Genomic DNA, 27,704 nt, shown 5'->3' with positions numbered 1-27,704 from the left:
ACCGAATAATTTGACCGCCAAAAAAAAAAAATACTTTGATCACCGAAACAGCACTGCTGGCACTTGATGATGTGATGACGTAAGCCAGTGGTTCTCAACCTTTTTTCAGTGATATACCCCATGTGAATATTTTTTTAATTCAAGTACCCCCTAATCAGAGCACAGCATTTTTGGTTGAAAAAAAAGAGATAAAGAATTAAAATACAGCACTATGTCATCAGTTTCTGATTTATAAAATTGTATAACAGTGCAAAATATTGCTCATTTGCAGTGGTCTTTTTTTAACTATTTGGAAAAAAAAAGATATAAAAAAAGCTAAAAACTTGTTGAAATATAAACAAGTGATTCAATTATAAATAAAGATTTCTACACACAGAAGTAATCATCAACTTAAAGTTCCCTCTTTGGGGATTTCTAATAGAAATCCATCTGGATTCATGAACTTATTCTAAACATTTCTTCACAAAAAAAGAAATCTTTAACATCAATATTTATTGAATATGTCCACAAAAAATCTAGCTGTCAACACTGAATATTGCATTGTTGCATTTCTTTTCCCAATTTATGAATTTACATTACTATTTTGTTGAAGTATTATTCAATAAATATATTTATAAAGGATTTTTGAATTGTTGCTATTTTGAGAATATTTAAAAAAAATCTCACGTACCCCTTGGCATACCTTCAAGTAGCCCCAGGGGTATGCGTACCCCCATTTGAGAACCACTGACGTAAGCAATATGCACGGGATTGTTTGGAACGGAAGCATCATGTCTGCAATGTGGACGTACTTTATTATATCCGATAAAGGTGCATGGACAGTGCACCAAAAAATTATAAACATTTCTAGCCAGTCATTGCTAGTATCTGTGGAGTGGGAACCACTGTATTCTCTAGAAAATGGGTTTTTGGTAATATTTGTATGTCTAAGAAATTGATTATTGGATTTACAGTATTTCTTATGGGAAAAAAATTGCCTTAGTTTTTTTTTATACCATTTTGCTTCTGTAAACCGTATTACCTCTGTGAAATACACACATTCGGGGACTTCTTTAGACCTAAAAATATGGCCAGGGACTTTATTGACAACAATTCCCACACCCAGGTGTTACTATATATAATCTTGTGAGTTATTTAATTTTTTCTCCAGTACACATGCACTGTAAACTTTAGTCATTTAAACTAAAACCAGACTGATTGTGTGCTTCCCAACCCAGACAGTATTTTAATAGTTTGATGCCCTTTTCTCAAGGTTGTTGCGTCACCAAACCTGATATATTTCTGTATTCCCTTTCACCCGCATAGAGACCTCCGGCACTATAGTGAAGACACTGCGGGCACAGGAGACTTATTGCTTTTACTGTCAGAGCTGCACAACCAGACTGCTCGAGGACAGGTGAGGACTGGAAATGTGTTCTTATTGTCACATCAGCAGTGTCAGTGACAGCTGGGAAAAGAAATGATGGATGGATGGAGCTGCTGTATTCTGGGCTCTAGAGCTGCTATTACATAAAGGTCTGCTTTACCTATTAAAAAACAATAATGCTTCCTGCCTTAAGGTGCTTCGGTGGTATTGCTCTCATTGCCTTTAGCCTGAAGCTTTCTAGGGTCAGCATTGTGATTTGTTGAAAATTGCTATGTCTGCATTATGGAGACCCTTTGGGTATATTTCTCAGCACTGACCTACTAAAAGTTGCCCAACACTTATTATTTGCCCTCTCAACACTGTCACTGCTGCTGCCAAGTAGTGTGAAGAAATATTTGTAGGTTTATAATTAAAACATCATGTTTCATTGTGATTTGCATTAATCTTTTGACAAGTAACTTAATGCTCTACAGTAATAATGCCACTGCTTAGTGCAGCACTAAAATTCTTTTAATTACTTGTTTTATTAACATGTGGTCAAATTGCTATTCTTACAATGAATAGGGGAATTAGTAAATGTGGTGCATTGTCATCCAAGTAAGATTTGCTTCATTGTTTACTTGCATTTTGTATGTTTTTACTTGCAGATGCAATCAAACAGTATAAAAGAATCACAATGTACAGTGTGTAAAATGTGACTTATTTTCTTTGGAAACACTCACTATACAACTTTTTTTTTTAAGAATGAATACATTGCAACATTTCTTTGCCTTCAGATTGTTCAAGCGGGTTCTTCCTCTCCCAAACGGCAACTGGAACACCCTTGTGGACGACTGGTGTTGCCATCCAGATCCTTTTGCCAGCAAGAAGATGCTGCCCCGAGCAGGAGATTGTTTACTGGGTGACACCTTCTTTCTCCTTGCCAGAGACAGCAGCTGTGAAGAGACTCTCCTGCAGGAAGTAAGCTCCGCTGGTGCGCAGGATAGTGAAGATCCAAAGGTGAGTGATGTGCGGGGCCGAAAAGGATTGCTGACTCAGCAGGGATAAAAAAAAAAAAAAAAAAAGGTGCGAAACTAGCAGAAATGTAGGCTGCAGTGTAACAATATAGAGGTGTTAAAATTTGAGGGGAATGCCAGGCTTCATTTTTTGAAACCACTCGCATTTGCTTTTTTAGAAGTCGCATGATAAGTTATTTGAGATGTGTTATTATAAGTTTAGCTTATTTGCACAATTTAACTGGCATCTGGAAGCAGTAACAGTCCTAACTGCAATTGTGCCCTTATTTAATTTATAATATTTTATACATAATGTGATGACATAGTTCTATACTTTGTATCTTTGGGCTGTTTTTCCTTTTTGTCAATTTTTTTTCTAAATTATGCACCCAATGGCTTAATCGTTCGGATTTTCATGAGGTTTAAAGACATTTAATCATCAATCATCCTCCAGCATCCCCCCAACATGCATTCAAGGCTAACCTATTTATATTTACTCACTATTAGCTCATTGTTGTTTTGTTTTAAAGGCCTACTAAAACCCACTACTACCAACCATGCAGTCTGATAGTTTTTATATCAATGATGAAATATTAACATTGCAACACATGCCAATACAGCCGGTTTAGTTTACTAAATTACAATTTAAAATTTCCCGTGGAGTTTCCTGTTGAAAACGTCGCGGAATGATGACGCGTGTTTGTGACGTTATTGGTTGGAGGGGACAGATTAGCCAGCACCACTAGCGGCTAAAAGTCGTCTCTTTTCATCGCATAATTACACAGTATTCTGGACGTCAGTGTTGCTGAATCTTTTGCAATTTGTTCAATTAATAATGGAGAAGTCAAAGTAGAAAGATGGGAGGTGGGAAGCTTTAGCCTTTAGCCACACAAACACACGGTGTTTCCTTGTTTAAAATTCCCGGAGGTGAAGCTTTACTATGGATCAGAGCGGTCAAGCGAACAGGTTTCGGTGAAAAAAGTGTGGTAAAAAGTCGCCTCTTACCGGAGATCAGGGTAGCTTGCGCCGTCTATGCAGCTGCCGTGACTTCCCTCAGAGACCGGCGTCAACACACCCGTGGACACACCCCTCCGACTATCAGGTACTATTTATTTAACTCACTAAAACACTAGCAACACAATAGAAAGATAAGGGATTTCCCAGAATTATCCTAGTAAATGTGTCTAAAAACATCTGAATCGCTCCCAATGCAATGGCCTTTTTTATATTAATTTTATTTCTAGTCTTTCACTATCAATATCCTCAAACACAAATCTTTCATCCTCGCTCAAATTAATGGGGAAATTGTCGCTTTTTCGGTCCGAATAGCTCTTGATGCTGGAGGCTCCCATTATAAACAATGTGAGGAGCCCTCACTCCGGTGACGTCATCGTCTGCGACTTCCGGTAAAGGCAGGGCTTTTTTATTAGCGACCAAAAGTTGCAAACTTTATCGCGGATGTTCTCTACTAAATCCTTTCAGCAAAAATATGGCAATACCGCGAAATGATCAAGTATGACACATAGAATGGACCTGCTATCCCCGTTTAAATAAAAAAATCTCATTTCAGTAGGCCTTTAACTAAGGCTACGAAATAACAAGTTAACCCATGTGTTTCATCACAAAAGAATATTGCATTAATCATGTATGCATGCGGATTAATCATACTATTTTTTGGACTATGTATGTTCCTTCAATGTAAACCTGGATGGTTACCTGAAAGGTGTGTGTTGTTATACGGTCAGGGAGCAGGTCAATGGTTACATTAGTGCAAAGGCGAGTGAGGAGACTCAGACAGGTGTTCTGGCTGGCAAATTACACTTCTAAATACACCTTGACTGCAATTTGAATAGTACTGTTACCAAGTCCTAATCATATAATATGCATTTAAGTAAAACGTTTAAAACATTTTCCTGCATGAAATTCGGACAATAAAATGGCATTTGTGTCAAAATATTGGGGTCTTTCTTAGGTTGATTTAAATGGTGCAAGTAAGTACCCTGTGATTAATCATGATTATTCCAAATTCAAAAGTGTGATTCTTCTGATTAAAAAAAAAAAATCAGCACTCATTTTAACATTTGTGTTGTCAAATAACAAATATGTTTGGGACTCTTGGCCTACGATATTCAATATTTTCTACACAATAATTGCATTTGTTTTATTGTTTTAATATTTTCTGTTTACTTTTTACCCTCTAAACCAGGTGTCACCAATGCGGTGCCCGCGGGCACCAGGTCGCCCGTAAGGACCAGATGAGTCGCCCGTTGGTCTGTTCTAAAAATAGCTCAAATAGCAGCACTTACCAGTGAGCTGCCTCTATTTTTTAAATTGTATTTATTTACTAGCAAACTGGTCTCGCTTTGTTCGACATTTTTAATTCTAAGAGAGACAAAACTCAAATAGAATTTGAAAATCCAAGAAAATATTTTAAAGACTTGGTCTTCACTTGTTTAAATAAATTCATTTATTTTTTTACTTTGCTTTTTATAATTTTCAGAAAGACAATTTTAGAGAAAAAAATCCAACCTTAAAAATGATTTCAGGATTTTTAAACACATATACCTTTTTACCTTTTAAATTCCTTCCTCTTCTTTCCTGACAATTTAAATCAAAGTTCAAATATTTTTTTTTATTTTTTATTATAAAGAATCATAAATACATTTTAATTTAATTCTTCATTTTAGCTTCTGTTTTTTCGATGAAGAATACTTGTGAAATATTTCCTCAAACTTATTATGATTAAAATAAAAATAAAAATATTCTGGCAAATCTAGAAAATCTTTAGAATCATATTTAAATCTTATTTCAAAGTATTTAGAATTTCTTTTAAAATTTTTGCTCTGGAAAATCTAAAAGAAATAATGATTTGTCTTTGTTAGAAATATAGCTTGGTCCAATTTGTTATATATTCTAACAAAGTGCAGATTGGATTTTAACCTATTTAAAACATGTCATCAAAATTCTAAAATTAATCTTAATCAGGAAAAATTACTAATGTTCCATACATTTTTTTTTTTTTTTTTTTCAAAAAGATTCGAATTAGCTAGTTTTTTGAATGTGAGTGTGAATGTTGTCTGTCCATCTGTATTGGCCCTGCGATGAGGTGGCGACTTGTCCAGGGTGTACCCCGCCTTCCGCCCAATTGTAGCTGAGATAGGCGCCAGTGCCCCCCGCGACCCCAAAAAGGAATAAGCGGTAGAAAATGGATGGATGGATAGTTTTTCTCTTAATTTTTTTCGGTTTAATTTTGACTTTTAAAGAGTCAAAATTGAAGATAAAATATGTTTCAAAATTTAATTTTCTTTTTTTTTCGGGTTTTTTCCTCTTTTAAACCGTTCAATTAAGTGTTTTTTTCATCATTTCTTCTCTACAAAAAACCTTCCGTAAAAGGAAAAAAAATGTACGACGGAATGACAGACAGAAATACCCACTTTTTTATATATATAGATTTATTTATTAAAGGTAAATTGAGCAAATTGGCTATTTCTGGCAATTTATTTAAGTGTGTATCAAACTGGTAGCCCTTCGCATTAATCAGTACCCAAGAAGTAGCTCTTGGTTTCAATAAGTTTGGTGACCCCTGCTCTAAACTCACTACTCTTTCAAATAGGTTTGGTTTAACCCACTTAATGCCAGCAGTATGTACATCGATACGGCAATATTTCTTGCCTGTAGAGGGCACCCATAAAACACACATCCTGACATGATGATCAAATAGCCAAAATAAGAATTATTTTATTTTCATCCTTGTGATTCTCTAGGGCAGTGGTTCTGAAACTTTTTCACCAAGTGCCACCTAAGAAAACACTTGGCTTTCCAAGTACCATCATAATGGCTAACATTAAAATACAGTAGCATATTATACCTAAATATTAATTAACCCTTGGATGCACAACCCACTAATACAGACACTCTCCCACAAGTGGGTTTAAAAATGACCCCAGTTAAAAGCAAAGAGTTTTTTCAATAAACTGAGTTTTTTTTTCTTCAAAATCTTAAAGAGTTGTAATAGTTTCATAATCCAGGTAGTCCTCATGAAATATGTTTGTTACATTAGGCCATTTGCATGTGTATTTATTTTTTCAATAATATTAAAGGGGAACATTATCACAATTTCAAAAGGGTTAAAAACAATAAAAATCAGTTCCCAGTGGCTTGTTGTATTTTTTGAAGTTTTTTTCAAAATTTTACCGGTCTCGGAATATCCCTAAATAAAGCTTTAAAGTGCCTTATTTTCGCTATCTTCGAAACGACTATCCATTTCCCTGTGACGTCACACAGCGCTGTCAATGTAAACAAACAATGGGAATACCACAGCAAGATATAGTGACATTAGCTCGGATTCAAACTCCGATTTCAGCGACTTAAACGATTCAACAGATTACGCATGTATTGAAACAGATGGTTGGAGTATGAAAGTATTGAAGAAGAAACTGAAGCTATTGAGCGAATAGCTATTGACCCTATTCATAGCCATAGCATGGCCGGTAAAATGTGCGGACCAAACGATCAGGACTTTCGCATCTTTTGACACTAGAGCAACTTAAATCCGTCCATTGGTAAGTGTTTTTTTTCGCATTAAATGTGGGTAGAAGGAAACGTAATATAGTTGCAAATGCATCTGCAGGTTATCCATACATCTCTGTACCATGTCTGCTTTAGCACCGCCGGTAAATAGCATGTTAGCATCGATTAGCGTAACATGTTAGCATTGATTAGCTGGCAGTCAACATAAACAAAACTCACCTTTGTGATTTCGTTGACTATTGTTGCAAATGCATCTGCAGGTTATCCATACATCTCTGTTCCATGTCTGCCTTAGCATCGCCGGTAAAATGTGGAGACACTCCCGCACATTCAATGGGGGTCTGGCGGCAGACACTTTCGCATCTTCGTGCCAGTGGTGCAACTTGAATCCCTCCCTGTTAGTGTTGTTACACCCTCCGACAACACACCGTCGAGGCATGATGTCTCCAAGGTTCCAAAAAATAGTCAAAAAAACGGAAAAAAACAGAGCTGAGACCCGGTGTTTGTAATGTGTTGAAAATGAAAATGGCGGCTGCATTACCTCGGCGACGTCACATTCTGACGTCATCGCCTCCAGCGCGATAAACAGAAAGGCGTTTAATTCGCCAAAATTCACCCATTTAGAGTTCGGAAATCGGTTAAAAAAATATATGGTCTTTTTTCTGCACCATCAAGGTATATATTGACGCTTACATAGGTCTGGTGATAATGTTCCCCTTTAAGAATTTGCAGTTTTTGTATCACTACCCACTCTTCCACAAGTGGGGTAAACATTATCCCAAGCGGTTTCTATGGAATCTTCTATAAACTTTTAATACAAAGCAACTCCGAGTGTCCCACTTACACATCTGATGTCATCTCTCACATCTGACGCAACTGTCAAAACTGTCCCACTTACACATCTGAGGTCAGCAATCTCACCACCCAGGAGGTCATTTTTACACAGCAACATGCATGTAAGTAAGTGTTTGTGCATGTCAGCACCTCTTATATTATCAGACATGAACCGCTTTCATGCATCTATTTTGGAGACAGTGCTAAACCCAGATGCAGGACCTAGCCTTAGAATAATGTGGCTTGGTGTTTTAGCCTAACTTGGAGGTAACTCTGCCCAGTAAGAGCCCTCACAGATCATTTTGTTGGACATAACGTCAATTTCTTATTCAGAGGACACCTCTGTGTCTGACTGGTCTTGTTCAGTGGGGGAACAATATCATCTACAGTCGTAGTCAAAAGTTTACATACACTTGTAAAGAACATCATGTCATGGCTGTCTTGAGTTTCCAATCATTTCTATAGCTCTTATTTTTTTGTGATTGAGTCATTGGAGTACATACTTGTTTGTCACAAAAAACATTCATGAAGTTTGGTTCTTTTATGAATTTATTATGGGTCTAGTGAAAATGTGACCAAATCTGCTGGGTCAAAAGTATACATACAGCAATGTTAATATTTGGTTATATGTCCCTTGGCAAGTTTCACTGCAATAAGGCGCTTTTTGTAGCCATCCACAAGCTTCTGGCGAGCTTCAGGTTGAATTTTTGACCACTCCTCTTGACAAAATTGGTGCAGCTCAGCTCAATTTGCTGGTTATGGATATTGTAACGTTAAAACCTTAAAAACTATAATAGTTAAACAAAGAAATGTTGCAGCACAAAGGATTGAGACAAGTCTGTTGTGATTTGGACAAGGTGGGAGGGTTGGATGACATCACTAGTCAGAAAATTTATTTTGGAATAACTTACACATCGTAATGGCACAAACGAAATGGTTGCAGCCCAAATGTAGCACAACCGCTTGGGACAAGCGGTAGGAAATGGATGGATGGATATAAATCCTATCAACTCTACTTCGACTGGGAATAATGTAATTAACCTAACCAGTGACAGAGCGGCTAGGAAAACATTTGCGGTAGAATTTCACATGAAGAGCTCTATCATGCTGTATATATATATATATATTTTTAAATTGATCTCAACTCTGTACACTGCTGCTGGAATTTTAATTTTCCTGAAGGAACTCTCCTGAAGGAATCAATAAGGTACTATCTATCTATCTATCTATTCATAAATTAACATTTTACATATGCTTCTTCATTGCAAAACAGGGTACACAATGAATTGCAGGGCCGTGTCTGCATCTTTTGACCAATTGCCATGCAGTCTGGCTGGAGCGACAACAATACCGTTTGGAAAATAAACATAAAATCCTGTCAGCATGTCCAACTCTGTCCTACACAGTAAAAATCTAAAGAAAGGACAAAACCCTAAGACAATACTGTATATTAAGATTTACCGGTTTTGGTGGCGAGTAGTAATGGGTAAATTATGCCTCAATGAATGTGTGGCAAACTTACCAGCTGTATTGACAGTACTGACACTGGGCTGCTGTTTTCATTATTTGTATACATATATGCTGTATTACAAAGTCACCACATTTGCCTGCGAATAAAATTAGTAGTACTATTTTTTTTTGACAAATAGCTGTTCAGAAAGGAATATAAAACAAGTCACTTTGGTCAATTATCCAAATATTAATCAGGAAAAAAAACCATTTACCTTTTTTGAATTTACAAGCTCAAAATGATCTCACATTTCGCACAAGTGCATCAGTGAATTTACAAGCCCCGTTTCCATATGAGTTGGGAAATGGTGTTAGATGTAAATATAAACGGGATACAATGATTTGCAAGTCATTTTCAACCCATATTTAGTTGAATATGCTACAAAGACAACAGATTTAATATTCAAACTAATAAACATTTTTTTTTTACAAATAATCATTAACTTTGGAATTTGATGCCAGCAACACGTGACAAAGAAGTTGGGAAAGGTGGTAATAAATACTGATAATTTTGAGAAATCCTCATCAAACACTTATTTGGAACATCCCACAGGTGTGTAGGCTAATTGGGAACAGGTGGGTGCCATGATTGGGTATAAAAACAGCTTCGCAAAAAATGCTCAGTCTTTCACAAGAAAGGATGGGGCGAGGTACACCCCTTTGTCCACAACTGCGTGAGCAAATAGTCAAACAGTTTAAGAACAACGTTTCTCAAAGTGCTATTGCAAGAAATTTAGGGATTTCAACATCTACGGTCCATAATAACATCAAAAGGTTCAGAGAATCTGGAGAAATCACTCCACGTAAGCGGCATTGAATGACCGTGCCCTTCAGTTTATCAAAAACCGACATCAATCTCTAAAGGATATCACCACATGGGCTCAGGAACACTTCAGAAAACCACTGTCACTAAATACAGTTGTTTGCTACATATTTCAGTGCAAGTTAAAGCTCTACTATGCAAAGCGAAATCCATTTATCAACAACATCCAGGAACGCTGCGGGCTTCTCTGGGCCCGAGATTATCCAAGATGATCTAATGCAAAGTGTAAAAGTGTTCTGTGGACTGACAAGTCCATATTTCAAATTGTTTTTGGAAATATTCGACTTTTTGTCATCCGGACCAAAGGGGAAGCAAATCATCCAGGCTGTTATCCACGCAAAGTTCAAAAGCCAGCATCTGTGATGGTATGGGGGTGCATCAGTGCCCAAGGCATGGGTAAGCTACACATCTGGGAAGGCACCATTAATGCTGAAAGGTACATACAGGTTTTGGAACAACATATGCTGCCTTCTAAGCGCTGTCTTTTTCATGGACGCCCCTGCTTATTTCAGCAAGACAATGCCAAGACACATTCAGCACGTGTTACAACAACGTGGCTTTGTAAAAAAAGAGTGCGGGTACTTTCCTGGCCCGCCTGCAGTCCAGACCTGTCTCCCATCGAAAATGTGTGGCGCATTATGAGGCGTAAAATACGACAGCGGAGACCCCGGACTGTTGAACGACTGAAGCTCTACATAAAACAGGATTGGGAAAGAATTCCACTTTCAAAGCTTCAACAATTAGTTTTCTCAGTTCCCAAACGTTTATTGAGTGTTGTTAAAAGAAAAGGTGATGTAACACAGTGGTGAACATGCCCTTTCCCAACTACTGTGGCACATGTTGCAGCCATGAAATTCTAAGTTAATTATTATTTGCTAAAAAAAAAAAAAAAAGTTTATGAGTTTGAGCATCAAATATCTTGTCTTTGCATTCAACTGAATATGGGTTGAAAAGGATTTGCAAATAATTATAGTCCGCTTATATTTACATCAAACACAATTGCCCAACTCATATTGAAACGGGGTTTGTAAACTAAAAAAATCTCAAGATGAAAACTGACCTTTGTCCAGTGGGGAAAAATGTATTGCTCCATTTGGTTCTATTACAATCTGTGTGCAGTTTGTTTAAGTGCAGTACTTGAAAATATGTATTCCATATGTTTTTTTATCATGACCAGAAAGTGTGCCAAAGAAAAGCAGTTGTGTCCTGCACAAGCTGTTCATCTGTGCTTGGAGAGGCTTTGACACCAGGTATATTACATTTACATATTTTATCATTACCACATTGCTTCATGATCTTGATATTTAAGAGCTGTCTTCTGCTGTGTTTTACAGAGACCCTGAAACTGTACATTACACAGGTGGTAGTGGAGCCCCTTGTGGGGGACCGCAAGCCAGATTCTTTAGTTAACAGGCAAGATTTATTTTATGTCAAATTTGGCTATTTTTTTTTGATGATGTTGGTTTGTTGTACCCTTTAAGAAGGGGGACCAGAGGGTGTGTTCCAACTATCGTGGGATCACACTCCTCAGCCTTCCCGGTAAGGTTTATTCAGGTGTACTGGAGAGGAGGCTACGCCGGATAGTCGAACCTCGGATTCAGGAGGAACAGTGTGGTTTTCGTCCTGGTCGTGGAACTGTGGACCAGCTCTATACTCTCGGCAGGGTTCTTGAGGGTGCATGGGAGTTTGCCCAACCAGTCTACATGTGCTTTGTGGACTTGGAGAAGGCATTCGACCGTGTCCCTCGGGAAGTCCTGTGGGGAGTGCTCAGAGAGTATGGGGTATCGGACTGTCTTATTGTGGCAGTCCGCTCCCTGTACGATCAGTGCCAGAACTGTGCCAGAACTTGGTCCGCGTTGCCGGCAGTAAGTCGAACACATTTCCAGTGAGGGTTGGACTCCGCCAAGGCTGCCCTTTGTCACCGATTCTGTTCATAACTTTTATGGACAGAATTTCTAGGCGCAGTCAAGGCGTTGAGGGGTTCCGGTTTGGTGACCGCAGGATTAGGTCTCTGCTTTTTGCAGATGATGTGGTCCTGATGGCTTCATCTGACCGGGATCTTCAGTTCTCACTGGATCGGTTCGCAGCCGAGTGTGAAGCGACCGGAATGAGAATCAGCACCTCCAAGTCCGAGTCCATGGTTCTCGCCCGGAAAAGGGTGGAGTGCCATCTCCGGATTGGGGAGGAGACCCTGCCCCAAGTGGAGGAGTTCAAGTACCTAGGAGTCTTGTTCACGAGTGGGGGAAGAGTGGATCGTGAGATCGACAGGCGGATCGGTGCGGCGTCTTCAGTAATGCGGACGTTGTACCGATCCGTTGTGGTGAAGAAGGAGCTGAGCCGGAAGGCAAATCTCTCAATTTACCGGTCGATCTACGTTCCCATCCTCACCTATGGTCATGAGCTTTGGGTCATGACCAAAAGGACAAGATCACCGGTACAAGCGGCCAAAATGAGTTTCCTCCGCCGGGTGGCGGGGCTCTCCCTTAGAGATAGGGTGAGAAGCTCTGCCATCCGGGAGGAGCTCGAAGTAAAGTCGCTGCTCCTTCACATCGAGAGGAGCCAGATGAGGTGGTTCGGGCATCTGGTCAGGATGCCACCCGAACGCCTCCCTAGGGAGGTGTTTAGGGCACGTCCAACCGGTAGGAAGCCACGGGGAAGACCCAGGACACGTTGGGAAGACTATGTCTCCCGGCTGGCCTGGGAACGCCTCGGGATCGGGAAGAGCTAGACGAAGTGGCTGGGGAAAGGGAAGTCTGGGTTTCCCTGCTTAGGCTGTTGCCCTCGCGACCCGACCTCGGATAAGCGGAAGAAGATGTATGGATGGATGGATGGTTTGTTGTACCCATTACACCATATAACCTTGCTTGTCAGCCAGAGAGGATCAGCGTTTGTGATTGGGATCAAAAGGCATTTATCTGCAAAGGCCGATCATGTATGTTTTCACAGAACTCAGTTGATCAGGTCGCTCTTAAAAAAGAGATTTTATCTCAACGAGTCTTTACCTGGTTAAATAAAGAACATTGATACTGATCAGTGGCTGATTGCTTAAAACATCCCTTATGAAAGTGTTTTTGTTTTTCAAGGTGGACAAATAGTTTTTTGATGCATGACAAGGATTTTTTCAAAGCCGCAATGTCGTCCATGTCCTCACAAAAATGCTTTGTCTGTTTTGAACAGATCATTCTTCTTGGAGAGAACTGTAGCAGCCAGACTGGCAGAGCTTTCCAACTCTCTGAACTTCTTCCACTTCTCTGTTCAAACGCCAAATGGAAAACCTTTCTTACTGGTGAGAGCTACTGTAGCATATACAGTTAGTTAAAACTAGTTTGGGAATTGGGAAGGATTGATAAACCGTATAACTATATTTAGATACAATATTGTATTTATAATAGTAATGTTATTTTCATTTCTCTAACACTGAACGTGTGAGTGCAGTCAAGCAGAGTTTAATTATAAAGTACTCTACCATATACCGGAAGTTGATATTTATGGTGGACTATTCATTGGAACCCAGCAGCTTGTTGATATGAAGATAATCACTCAATGTTGCGACAGAGGAAAATGAACCCAATTCATATACTGTACAAGAACCAAGGTCATATCAGAGAAAGTGGATAGCAATGTGTGTTTTTTTTTTTTTTTTTGCCTGACTTCACTTGTGTCGCAGAGTGCAAACAAAATGGAAAAATAATTCAAAAAACAACCTGGCTCGCACCTTCTAAAATTATATTCTTGATTATCCATCTATCTACAGTGCAGTATGTATTAGGAATGGGATGTTTTATAAAAAAAAATAAAAATCAATATCCTTCAGTTTAAACACATTTTGATTCAGGCATGGAGTTGAAAATAACTAATTGACTTGAAATAATTTGCTGACTGTCAAAAATCCCATCATATGTTTTTATTTCTTTGTACTGTTTATCGGTTTGATGCTAACTAATAAATGATAGTGATGTATTATTGGCTATACAGTGGAGCAAAAAAGTATTTAGTCAGCCACCGATTGTGCAAGTTCTCCCACTTAAAATGATGACAGAGGTCTGTAATTTTCATCATAGGTACACTTCAACTGTGAGAGACATAATGTGAAAAAAAAAATCCAGGAACTCACATTGTAGGAATTTTAAATAATGTCTTTGTAATTTATGGTGGAAAATAAGTATTTGGTCAACACTTCAAAGCTGTCACTGATGGAAGGAGGTTTTGGCTCAAAATCTCACGATACATGGCCCCATTCATTCTTTCCTTAACACGGATCAATCGTCCTGTCCCCTTTGCAGAAAAATAGCCCCAAAGCATGATGTTTCCACCCTCCATGCTTCACAGTAGGTATGGTGTTCTTGGGATGCAACTCAGTATTCTTCTTCCTCCAAACACGACGAGTTGAGTTTATACCAAAAAGTTCTATTTTGGTTTCATCTGACCACATGACATTCTCCCAATCCTCTGCTGTATCATCCATATATTCATTTTGGTATAAACTCAACTCATCGTGTTTGGAGGAAGAAGAATACTGTGTTGCATCCCAAGAACACCATACCTAGTGTGAAGCATGGGTGTGGAAACATCATGCTTTGGGGCTGTTTTTCTGCTAAGGGGACAGGACGATTGATCTGTGTTAAGGAAAGTATGAATGGGGCCATGTATCGTGATATTTTGAGCCAAAACCTCCTTCCATCAGTGAGAGCTTTGAATGGTTGACCAAATACTTATTTTCCACCATGATTTACAAATAAATTCTTTAAAATTCCTACGATGTGAATTCTTGAATTTTTTTTTTACATTCTGTCTCTCACAGTTGAAGTGTACCTATGATGAAAATTACAGACCTCTGTCATCATTTTAAGTGGGAGAACTTGCACAATCGGTGGCTGACTAAATACTTTTTTGCCCCACTGTATCAGTGATATTCAGCGAAATTGTTTTGGAAGCTACAGTTCCAGAAAGCTAAAGACCGGGGGACTGAACTTCTCCTTTCACTATTATTCTTATTTTGTTTATTTTTAAGAACCAGGGTCCTCAACAGTAAACATTTGATTTTGGTTTATCTATTTTGTCAAAGTCAAAGGAGCGCTCTGCTGTTTTTAAGGACCTTCTGCAAAGAAGCTAGTCAAAGATCAATATCTATGACAACACTCTAGTGTTTTTAAGAATCTGCTGCAAAAGTGTCTCAAGTTTTTTAAACTGAAGAAGAGAGGACTTAAAATGGAATCTTGAGGAACTAAAGAAGTTGAATAAAAGACTAGTGACTGCATCTGAAGTAAACAACATACAGCAACACCTTAGTTACATAAGTCACCATATGAAAAAAATGTGTAACTACCAAAAAGTGGATGACTTAAAGAACGCATTTAAGAACGCCTCTGTTATATAAATCCAAAGTTTAAACACCAGTGTTATGTTGGCTAGAAAGGTTAAAATGTCAATGCAAGGATCTGCCATTGTGTTTACAGTGGTCCAAGTTCCTCTGTACAACAGGAGCACTCTTGTGTTTTTAGGAATTTTCTGAAAGATGTTGGTCTCCCTAGTTTTGAACTGAACTCGGGTACCAGGATGGTGTCATCACCAGGCCGGATTTTGTGAACCATTCCACCCCTAATTTACAGAACATTCCCAATTACGAAAATTCAAAGAGACTCACTGATAATTATTTGTAACAGTTGCTAATAATAAAGTGTGTATTTATTCCATGGTCCTGTTATTTGTTTTAACCTCTTTAACTTTGTGAAAACTTGTAGTTGCACTCAGTTTTTGCTGCACATCCTCAGATTGACGTGATCTTTCTGCTCCTCTTGCAGCTCTGGCTTCTGAATAGCGACTCCATCATAGCATCAATCCCACAGTGGTCTGATAATCCCTCCACATGCCTTAGTTCGTCACTTAGAGCTGCACGAGCCCTGAAACTCCTCTACGTACGCTGCTCTCATGTGGACGCCGAGCAGCAGGAGTAAGTGAATACAACTGACATATTTCTACCCTCTAAATCCTTCATCTCTCCGGTCCTATTTCTCTTTTCCTGTAGTCACACTTTCATCCATCCAATTTATCCTCTCCAGGCTCCTTTTGACAGTTTTGACAAAAATATAAAATAAATGTTTTACTTCCAATTCGTCATGATGTAAAGATAGTCAGATTTTTTTGGGTAAGAATACATTTGGGTAGTGCTTCACGGTGGCAGAGGGGTTAGTGCGTCTGCCTCACAATACGAAGGTCCTGCAGTCCTCGGTTCAAATCCAGGCTCGGGATCTTTCTGTGTGGAGTTTGCATGTTCTCCCCGTGAATGCGTGGGTTCCCTCCGGGTACTCCGGCTTCTTCCCACCTCCAAAGACATGCACCTGGGGATAGGTTGATTGGCAACACTAAATTGGCCCTAGTGTGTGAATGTGAGTGTGAATGTTGTCTGTCTATCTGTGTTGGCCCTGCGATGAGGTGGCGACTTGTCCGGGTGTACCCCGCCTTCCGCCCGATTGTAGCTGAGATAGGCGCCAGCGCCCCCCGCCACCTCAAAAGGGAATAAGCGGTAGAAAATGGATGGATATATATACATTTGGGTAGCTGGTGTGCGCAATATTTTTCTGCATTGACATGATCACAGTTGGATTGTTAAGGTTGTTTCCAGTGAGGGTTGGACTCCGCCAAGGCTGTCCGTTGTCACCGATTCTGTTCATAACTTTTATGGACAGAATTTCTAGGCGCAGTCAAGGCGTTGAGGGGTTCCGGTTTGGTGGCCGCGGGATTAGGTCTCTGCTTTTTGCAGATGATGTGGTCCTGATGGCTTCATCTGGCCGGGATCTTCAGCTCTCACTGGATCGGTTCGCAGCCGAGTGTGAAGCGACCGGAATGAGAATCAGCACCTCCAAGTCCGAGTCCATGGTTCTTGCCCGGAAAAGGGTGGAGTGCCATCTCCGGGTTGGGGAGGAGACCCTGACCCAAGTGGAGGAGTTCAAGTACCTAGGAGTCTTGTTCACGAGTGGGGGAAGAGTGGATCGTGAGATCGACAGGCTGATCGGTGCGGCGTCTTCAGTAATGCGGACGTTGTACCGATCCGTTGTGGTGAAGAAGGAGCTGAGCCGGAAGGCAAAGCTCACAATTTACCGGTCGATCTACGTTCCCATCCTCACCTATGGTCATGAGCTTTGGGTCATGACCGAAAGGATAAGATCACGGGTACAAGCGGGCGAAATGAGTTTCCTCTGCCGGGTGGCAGCGTTCTCCCTTAGAGATAGAGTGAGAAGCTCTGCCATCCGGGAGGAACTCAAAGTAAAGCCGCTGCTCCTCCACATCGAGAGGAGCCAGATGAGGTGGCTCGGGCATCTGGTCAGGATGCCACCCGAACGCCTCCCTAGGGAGGTGTTTAGGGCACGTCCAACCGGTAGGAGGCCTCGGGGAAGACCCAGGACACGTTGGGAAGACTATGTCTCCCGGCTGGCCTGGGAACGCCTCGGGATCCCCTGGGAAGAGCTAGACGAAGTGGCTGGGGAGAGGGAAGTCTGGGCTTCCCTGCTTAGGCTGCTGCCCCTGCGACCTGACCTCAGATAAGCGGAAGATGATGGATGGATGGATGGAAGGTTGTCTCGTTGCAAATGATTCAATGCCCTGAGAGTATATAAACTTGATTAAATGAGAATATTCATGTTTACTCATACAGTGTGACACATCTTCAAACACAGTTTGTTGGAATATTTACTACTGTTACAATAGGGCTCACTAATCCATATTTTACATTAGTAAATCATATTTCTCATTCCAAATTAATAGACAGAGGTCTCTGCGCAGTACAGGTGGTCCTTGGACTTCATTCAAATTCAATTTTTATGAAATATGTGTAAGTTTTAGGGTTATGCAAATTAACACAAGCCTTTTACTGCATTATATATTTCCTCAGTAGGGTTATGAATCTTACAACCACTCACAATTCAATTCCGATTCTTGGAATGATAATTTGATTAAGAATCAATCCTTATTCCAACACAATTCTTGAGTTAAACCATTTCTTGTAATATATTATTTGGTATATAAATTAAAATACAATGTTTTCAAAACAGACTACACGTTACAAAAGCACATCTTGTCTGCTAAAATATGGCGACACACCTGGCATAACCACAGGGGTGGCTTAAAATATGGTGGGAGAGTTGTTAGTGCATCTGCCTCACAATACGAAGGTCCTGAGTAGTCCTGGGTTCAATCCCGAGCTCGGGATCTTTCTGTGTGGAGTTCCTATGTTCTCCCCGTGAATGCGTGGGTTCCCTCCGGGTACTCCGGCTTTCTCCCACTTCCAAAAACATGCACCTGGGGATAGGTTGATTGGCAACACTAAATGGTCCCTAGTGTGTGAATGTGACTGTGAATGTTGTCTGTCTATCTGTGTTGGCCCTGTGATGAGGTGGCGACTTGTCCAGGGTGTACGCCGCCTTCCACCAGAATGCAGCTGAGATGGGCTCAAGCGACCCCCCAAAAAAGGGACAAGCGGTAAAAAATGGAAAAATTTTGAGTTTTTTTACATAATTCTTTAAAAAAAAAAAAAACATTGTGTTTCGGATGTGAATCTTTTTTTTTGTACCACACCTATTCATACTGTAGCTAGCACCGGAAGAATACAGTGTGTGCCTCTGTCATCTGCTAAAACCCAAAAATGCACAGAGCACACAGGCAACTGAATTTTTCGTGTCATGCACTATAATTAGGTATAAAGCGCATGTATGTATATATATATATATATATATATATATATATATATATATATACATATATATATACACAAACGCCGTTTCCATATGAGTTGGCAAATTGTGTTAGATGTAAATATAAACGGAATACAATGATTTGCAAATCATTTTCAACCCATATTCAGTTGAATATGCTACAAAGACAACATATTCAATGTTCAAACTGATAAACATTTTTTTTGTTTTTGAAAATAATCATTAACTTTAGAATTTGATGCCAGCAACACGTGACAAAGAAGTTGGGAATGGTGGCAATAAATACTGATAAAGTTGAGGAATGCTCATCAAACACTTATTGGAACATCCTACAGGTGTGCAGGCTAATTGAGAACAGGTGGGTGCCATGATTGGGTATAAAAGCAGCCTCCATCCATCCATCCATCCATTTTCTACCGCTTTTCCCCTTTGGGGTTGTGGGGGGCACTGGTGCCTATCTCAGCTACGATCAGGCGAAAGGCGGGGTACACCCTGGTCAAGCTGCCACCATGAAATGCTAAGTAATTCACAAACAAGGATGGGGCGAGGGTCACCACTTTTTAAGCAAATTGTCGAACATTTTTAGAACAACATTTCTCATCGAGCTATTGCAAGGAATTTAGAGATTTTACCATCTACGGTCTGTAACATCATCAAAAGGTTCAGAGAATCTGGAGCTTTGGTTCAATCCCAGGCTCGGGATCTTTCTGTGTGGAGTTTGCATGTTCTCCCCGTGAATGCGTGGGTTCCCTCCGGGTACTCCGGCTTCCTCCCACTTCCAAAGACATGCACCTGGGGATAGATTGATTGGCAACACTAATTTGGCCCTAGTGTGTGGATGTGAGTGTGAATGTTGTCTGTCTATCTGTGTTGGCCCTGCAATGAGGTGGCGACTTGTCCAGGGTGTACCCCGCCTTCCGCCCGATTGTAGCTGAGATAGGCGCCAGCGACCCCAAAAGAGAATAAGTGGTAGAAAATGGATGGATATATATATATATATATATATATATATATATATATATATATATAGTATTCTTTTTAAATGGAATGATTAACTTAGATATAAATACATAATACTTTTTTATCAAAGGTAATTTATTCAAATAATATTCAGGTTGAAAGTTAGAATGAAAGAGTTGATATTCCTTTGTGTTGTTCACAGGTTTAATGGTGCATCATTTTGCAAATGAGATTGCAATCAAAGGTGTTTATCATCTCAAGAGTTTTCGCTTACGTAAACCGCATGCGTGTTGCTCATGCATGATATGTTATTTTGACCACTGTGAAACTCTGTGTGTCGTGCTGTGATGCATTAGAAAGAAGTTGTTAGATGCTCTGCATGTGGTTCTGCATTTTCTTTATATCAGCACCCCTCTGGAGGAGCCTTCAACCCACATTATGTTGAACTGACTCAGCCCTTGCAGTTTTTTCCTCTTTCTGCACGTCCTGTTCTGACGTAACGCGATGCAAGTTTAGTTGTTTCAACCAGCTTGATGCAACCTATTTCATCAGGTCATTTTTGTTTAGTATATGGGTGTCTTGTGTGCTTTGGTTCCACTTACTGTTTAAGTTGTTTTTAGTAGCTTTAGTCTCTTTCTGTGCGCTTCTCTCCTCACCCGCGGCTTGTTTACATTTGATTGTCTCACCTGGTCTTAGAGGGCTAATTAAATCGGTCTCCCTTCTTTTTTGCTTGTGAGATCATTGCAAAGGTTTGGTGTCTAGGGTGTCAGAGGAACTTTCATGGTTAGTAGTATTTTTTTGGTTCTTGTTTTTGGATTTCTATCCTCAGCTGTGTTTTCATGCACGGTTTCCCTGTGCTTGTTTTGTAAATATACCCATTTTGCACTCTACCTTGGATTTTTTTGTACAAACCCCGTTTCCATATGAGTTGGGAAATTGTGTTGGATGTAAATATAAACGGAATACAATGATTTGCAAATCCATTTCAACCCCTATTCAGTTGAATGCACTACAAAGACAACATATTTGATGTTCAAACTCAAACTTTATTTTTTTTTGCAAATAATAATTAACTTTGAATTTCATGGCTGCAACACGTGCAAAGTAGTTGGGAAAGGGCATGTTCACCACTATGTTACATCACCTTTTCTTTTAATAACAAAGTTGTGCTTTACGAAAGTAGTCAAAGAGTAATAAATGTAGGTCACTGTATCATGTTTACAAATACACAATTTCATTCTGAGCAGGAGATGAATCTGCCGACAACACATATGGCTTATCAAAATAAATGTACAAACTCCGTTTTCATATGAATTGGGAAATTGTGTTAGATGTAAATATAAATGAAATACAATGATTTGCAAATCCTTTTCAACCCATATTCAGTTGAATGCACTACAAAGACAACATATTTGATGTTCAAACTCATAAACTTTATTTTTTTTTGCAAATAATGTTTAACTTAGAATTTTATGGCTGCAACGTGTGCAAAGTAGTTGGGAAAGGGCATGTTCACCACTGTGTTACATCACCTTTTCTTTTAATAACACTCAATAATCGTTTGGGAACAGAGGAAACTAATTGTTGAAGCTTTGAAAGTGGAATTATTTCCCATTCTTGTTTTATGTAGAGCTTTAGTCGTTCAACAGTCCGAGGTCTCCGCTGTCGTATTTTATGCTTCAGAACGCGCCACACATTTTCGATGGGAGACAAGTCTGGACTGCAGGCGGGCCAGGAAAGTACAGTACCCGCACTCTTTTACTACGAAACCACGCTGTTGTAACACGTGGCTTGGCATTGTCTTGCTGCAATAAGCAGGGGCGTCCATTATAACGTTGCTTGGATGACAAAATATATTGCTCCAAAACCTGTATGGACCATTCTGCATTAATGGTGTCTTCACAGATGTGTAAGTTACCCATGCCTTTGGGCACTAATGCACCCCCATACCATCACAGATGCTGCCTTTTGAACTTTGCGCCTATAACTATCCGGATGGTTATTTTCCTCTTTGTTCCGGAGGACACCACGTCCACAGTTTCCAAATATAATTTGAAATGTGGACTCGTCAGACAACAGATCACTTTTCCACTTTGCATCAGTCCATCTTAGATGAGCTCGGGCCCAGCGAAGCCAGCGGCGTTCTTTGGTGTTGTTGATAGATGGGTTTTGCTTTCATAGCAGAGTTTTAACTTGCACTTACAGATGTAGCAACCAACTGTAGTTACTGACAGTGGTTTTATGAAGTGTTCCTGAGCCCATGTGGTGATATCCTTTACACACTGATGTCGGTTTTTGATGCAGTACCGCCTGACGGATCAAAGGTCCATAATACGTGCAGTGATTTCTCCAGATTTTCTGAACATTTTGATGATTTTACGGACCGTAGGCGGTAAAATCCCTAAATTCCTTGCATTAGCTCATTGAGAAATCTTGTTCTAAAACTGTTCGACGGTTTGATTACAAATTGGTGACCCTCGCCCCATCCTTGTTTGTGAATTATTTTGCATTTCATGGAAGCTGCTTTTATACCCAATCATGGCACCCACCTTTTCCCAATTAGCCTACACACTTGCGGGGTGTTCTAAATAAGTGTTTGATGAGCATTTCTCAACTTTATCCGTATTTATTGCCACCTTTCCCAACTTCTTTGTCACGTGTTGCTGGCATCAAATTCTAAAGTTAATGATTTGTTGCAGACAAAAAAATGTTTATCAGTTTGAACATCAAATATGTTGTCTTTGTAACATATTCAACTGAATATGGGTTGAAAATGATTTGCAAATTAATGTATTCCGTTTATATTTACATCTAACACAATTTCCCAACTCATATGGAAACGGGCTTTGTACTTTTGGACATTAAAGACTTCTTAACCTGCAAGCTGCCTGCAGTCTCCTGCTTTTTTGAGATCATGACCTACTCTAAGAAGAGCATTCCTAATACAGCTTACATTTCAATAATCATGTTGGATAATAAAAGGCCAGAATTTACCGGTACTTGTCTTCCTTCTTAACTTATAATTAACTGCGTTCCATATATAGCAGCTGCCTCATTCAGATTCATAATTGCCTTCACTCCCTCACGGAGGTGAACTGGCAATCGGGAATACCAACCGTTTAGTTATTTATTCCTGCGCCTTCTATTGGTAACTGAATAAATTAGTCCAGTCAGTGGCTTGTTTTTCATGTCCACCTGGCCCAATGACCCTATAATAAGAAGCTACAGAGGCCTAATAATCCTACCGACGCATATTCTAGCCCCCCTCGTCCAATCCAGAAAGACAGGCGGAAAGAGAAACAACAGAATCTGCACATATGGAAGGGTGCCCGAATGTTCTGATTTATGTCAAATCAAACAGTGCCGTATATCGATAACTTTGTTGCACATTGGGTTTCAAGCTCGAGACGAGATCAAGCACTTGGTTAGAAAACAAGCTAGCACTCAGGGCGGACTCAGTTTGACTGCTTCTAGGTAATACAATTTTCAAGAAGCAAGAAGAAGGCATTCTGAAGTAAAATAATGCTCCATTTTTTAAAATGCGCTAGCTCGATAATTGGATTTGCCGTAGATTTGCTAAAGATTAGCATTTACGATTTTACATTAGCAATTTCAACCCCTCCTCATTAGATAATTGAAACATTTAAGATGCATGTTACAATCAAACAGCTGGTGTGGAATAAGTACAATACTTGCAGTATAAACACTTTGTAGGGCTCAGCGAAATAAAAGGCATTTTGGTAAAATATTAACTCTAAATTGGCCCTGGTGTGTGAATGTGAGTGTAAATGTTGTCAGTCTATCTGTGTTGGCCCTGTGATGAGGTGGCGACTTGTCCTGGGTGTACCCCGCCTTCCGCCCGGATGCAGCCAAGATAGGCTCCAGCACCCTCCGCAACCCTGAATGGAACAAGCGGTAGAAAATGGATGGATACTTCCTGGCTAAGGCAACATTTCGTAGTCTGTACACTACTGCAATCTATGGTCTTGGAATTGCAACTGCATGCAAAGTCTACTATATATTACAGTACAGTACAGCAGGGCCGGTTTTTGCCAGGAGCTACGTGCACTGCAAAAACTGATATCTAAGTAAGATGAAATATCTCAAATAAGGGTGATATTTGCTTATTTTCTGTCTGATAAGATAATTCTTCTCACTAAGCGGATCTTATGTTAGAGTGTTTTACTTGTTTTAAGGGTTTTGGTCCTAAATGATCTCAGTAAGATATTACAGCTTGTAACTGAGATTTTATGACCTATACTGAGTAAAACATGCTTGAAACTAGAATATCAACTGATGCAAAGCTGTGTCATTAACACTCACAAGTATAATACTACTTTTTAAAGTAACAATTTCTTACTTCAAGCATGAAAAAAAAAATCAAGATGCCGAGCGAATGTCATTATGTCAAGATAATGGCACTGGCATTTCATTTAAGAATATTTTTCAACATATTGAGCAAAAAGGTGTCATTTTTTTTCTACCAAAAAAAGTGCACTTGTTATTAGTGAGAATATACTTTTTTTTCATGTATTTTGGGGTTCTATTGGCAGATCATTTTGCTTAGGTTGAATAAAATACCCCTAATTTTTGTATTGTTTTTGAAAACTGAGTTTTTGCAGTGCATTATCATTATGTCATTGAGGTTAGCTAATTTGACTTGTTTTGGAAAGTCTTGACAAGCCAAATGTTCTTGTTCTATTGGCAGATAATTTTCCTTAGTTCAAGTAAAATACCACTCATTTTTCTTCTTTTTTTTTTCTCGTTTGTGAAGACTGACTTTTTGCAGTGTGTGCGCAAACTGAGTGTGCACGCACAAAATTAAAAAGATCTGAACAGACCTCAGTTTTCTAGACTACCGCCGCTCATTTCCATTAGTGGCTCTTTTTTTTATAGGCGGTATATTTGTTCTAAAATAAGGGCGGCAATTTGCCAATCTGTCTTTTTAAAACAAAGGTGTAATAGTTCTCCTTTACCCAGTGGCCTAGTGGTTAGAGTGTCTGCCTTGAGATCGGTAGGTCGTGAGTTCAAACCTCGGTCGAGTCATACCAAAGACTATAAAAATGGGACCCATTACCTCCCTGCTTGGCACTCTGCATTAAGGGTTGGAATTGGGGGTTAAATAACCAAAAATGATTCCCGGGCGCGGCACCGCTGCTGCCCACTGCTCCCCTCAACTCCCAGGGGGTGATCAAGGGTGATGTGTCAAATGCAGAGAATAATTTCGCCACACCAAGTGTGTGTGTGTGACAATCATTGGTACTTTAACTTTAACTTTTACCAAAATTAGCCTATGGTGCAAGACATTAACACCTCCGCCCATCTCACCCACGGTCCGGCACATTTCCGCCTTGCTTTTAAATAGAACTGGAGGCGGAAATAAGTGTACCTTACGGGGCAATAAATCGGTAGACCAAAACAGACCCGCAACTTGCCGTCCTCTGTATAAAAACGATGACCAAGCTGCCAAAAGAACGATCAAATTGACGGCTTGGTGCACTGTATAAAAACGGCTACTGACACCTTAAATTGCTGCAGAGAGTGATAAAGTGGGGCAAAAAAGTATTTAGTCAGCCACCGATTGTGCAAGTTCTCCCACTTAAAATGATGACAGAGGTCTGTAATTTTCATCATAGGTACACTTCATCTGTGAGAGATAGAATGGGAAAAAAAATCCAGGAATTCACATTGTTGGAATTTTAAAGAATTTATTGGCAAATTATGGTGGAAAATAAGTATTTGGTCAACCATTCAAACCTCTCACTGATGGAAGGAGGTTTTGGCTCAAAATCTCACGATACATGGCCCCATTCATTCTTTGCTTAACACGGATCAATTGTCCTGTCCCCTTAGCAGGAAAACAGCCCCAAAGCATGATGTTTCCACCCCCATGCTTCACAGTAGGTGTGCTGTTCTTGGGATGCAACTCAGTATTCTTCTTCCTCCAAACACGACGAGTTGAGTTTATACCAAAATGGATACATGGATGATACAGCAGAGGATTGGGAGAATGTCATGTGGTCGGATGAAACCAAAATAGAACTTTTTGGTATAAACTCAACTCGTCGTGTTTGGAGGAAGAAGAATACTGAGTTACATCCCAAGAACACCATACCGATTGTGAAGCATGGGGGTGGAAACATCATGCTTTGGGGCTGTTTTTCTGCTAAGGGGACAGGACGATTGATCCGTGTTAAGCAAAGAATGAATGGGGCCATGTATCGTGAGATTTTGAGCCAAAACCTCCTTCCATCAGTGAGAACTTTGAATGGTTGACCAAATACTTATTTTTCACTATAATTTACAAATAAATTCTTTAAAATTACTCCAATGTGAATTCCTGGATTTTTTTTTCACATTATGTTTGTCACAGTTGAAGTGTACCTATGATGAAAATTACAGACCTACGTCATCATTTTAAGTGGGAGAACTTGCACAATCGGTGGCTTACTAAATACTTTTTGCCCCACTGTACGTGTTGTATGTGTCAGAAGAGTCAAGGGGCGAGGGATAAACTGATCCCAGGCCAGTGAGTCCACACAACACAAATTGCTTCCAAATAAATTATATGTCATTCCTAGAATTATAATAGAGCCATATACCTACATTTAAATCTATCCAGGACCTTCTCTGCATTACAGTACTCGCAAATGACACACAGAAGTGTAAGAAAACAAGATAACAACTAGACGGCACAGCTCAGTGTTAAAGGTGAACTGCGCTTTTTTGGGAATTTGCCTATCGTAATGAAAGACATGGCAACGGAAGGATTTTTTTTTTTTTTTGCATTCTAAATAATAAATAAGCGTAAATAAAAGTCTGTTTACAGCGTAGCCAATGGGCGCTCCACTATATCGCCCATAAAATCCGATAAATAACCTTTCAAAAAGCGTCAAAAATACACAATTTACATTTTAATTTTATAACAATGATTTAATTGAATTACATACAGTTTGACTTAAATGTTAACCATGTATTAGTGATTTTGTTATTATAAACGCTAACGCAGACAAACTATTTATAGCAGCGCTGTGATCACTTCCGGGTGTGCCTATGTTTACATCATCGTAAGTTTATTATGGATCATAAATCATGCCTCTCATGTGAAAAATATATGGCTGAGAAAAGAAATTTCCCACATTTGCTTAAAATGATGGAAATATTATAAATGTAAATGTTATAAATGTTACTACATTACATATATACTTACATCATGTATATAAAACCCTAATGTTTTTTTCAGGGGCTCTATAGGCAGAATTGAACAGCTCCCATAGGCTCCATTGTTTGCGAACTTTTGATCGCATTTATTTATTATTAAGAATGCATTAAAAAGAAAAACACATCCAGCGTCATGTTTTTCAGAATGATTGTAAAATGATAGGCACAATAAAATAAAAAAAAGTGCAGTTCCTTTTTAAGTGTTAAAAAAAAGTAGGTTTTTTTAAACCATTAACATTTGAACACACACTGAAGTACTGAAAATTAGTACTCTAGAGTACCGGTATCGATTCCCAAGTTACCACAAATTGGCACTGTATCGATTAAAATGTGAAAAGGTACCCATTAGAGATGCGCGGTTTGCGGTCTCATCAATGGAGTCCGCGGATTAACCGCGGGTCGGGCGGTAAACATGACAAAAAATAGATTTTAATTAGATTCGGGCGGGTGGCGGTTGAATCATCGGGAAAAATTTGATATACATGGTTCTGGGATCGGTACCTTTTGCCATTTTAAGAGCCATTTAAGACCCGTGTCATAAAGCGAAGAAGACAATAGGAGACGCTATTATTCTCTTGAATGACTGCCGGCAGTCACCCAGTTAATAAGTATTAGGGCGTGCTATGAAGCCATTGTCTTTGTCGCCTTCTACAGCATTTACGATCTGCTTGTCAGTCCAGCAACATGTTGTGTGTGGCTTCCGCGGCAACACGCACACGACTGCAAGGCATACTGGGTGACACAGAGTACACTAATGG

General features: G+C 39.5%; 1 protein-coding gene across 1 annotated transcript in view; it reads left to right on the top strand.

Annotated features, from left to right (window-relative positions):
- Nucleotides 1-27,704, top strand: part of ube3d (ubiquitin protein ligase E3D) — a 51,241-nt gene that overhangs the window by 7,421 nt on the left and 16,116 nt on the right. The window contains exons 3-8 of the mRNA XM_061916416.1: nucleotides 1,306-1,396; nucleotides 2,143-2,365; nucleotides 11,235-11,307; nucleotides 11,392-11,470; nucleotides 13,235-13,343; nucleotides 15,859-16,007. Of these exons, the coding sequence (XP_061772400.1) occupies nucleotides 1,306-1,396; nucleotides 2,143-2,365; nucleotides 11,235-11,307; nucleotides 11,392-11,470; nucleotides 13,235-13,343; nucleotides 15,859-16,007 (724 nt within the window). The remainder of the gene's footprint in view (nucleotides 1-1,305; nucleotides 1,397-2,142; nucleotides 2,366-11,234; nucleotides 11,308-11,391; nucleotides 11,471-13,234; nucleotides 13,344-15,858; nucleotides 16,008-27,704) is intronic.

Source organism: Nerophis ophidion, linkage group LG11, assembly GCF_033978795.1.
Source record: "Nerophis ophidion isolate RoL-2023_Sa linkage group LG11, RoL_Noph_v1.0, whole genome shotgun sequence".
Classification (NCBI taxonomy): Eukaryota; Metazoa; Chordata; class Actinopteri; order Syngnathiformes; family Syngnathidae; genus Nerophis; species Nerophis ophidion.
The sequence above is the reverse complement of the archived record's forward strand: the minus strand, read 5'-3'. Positions and strand labels throughout refer to the sequence as shown.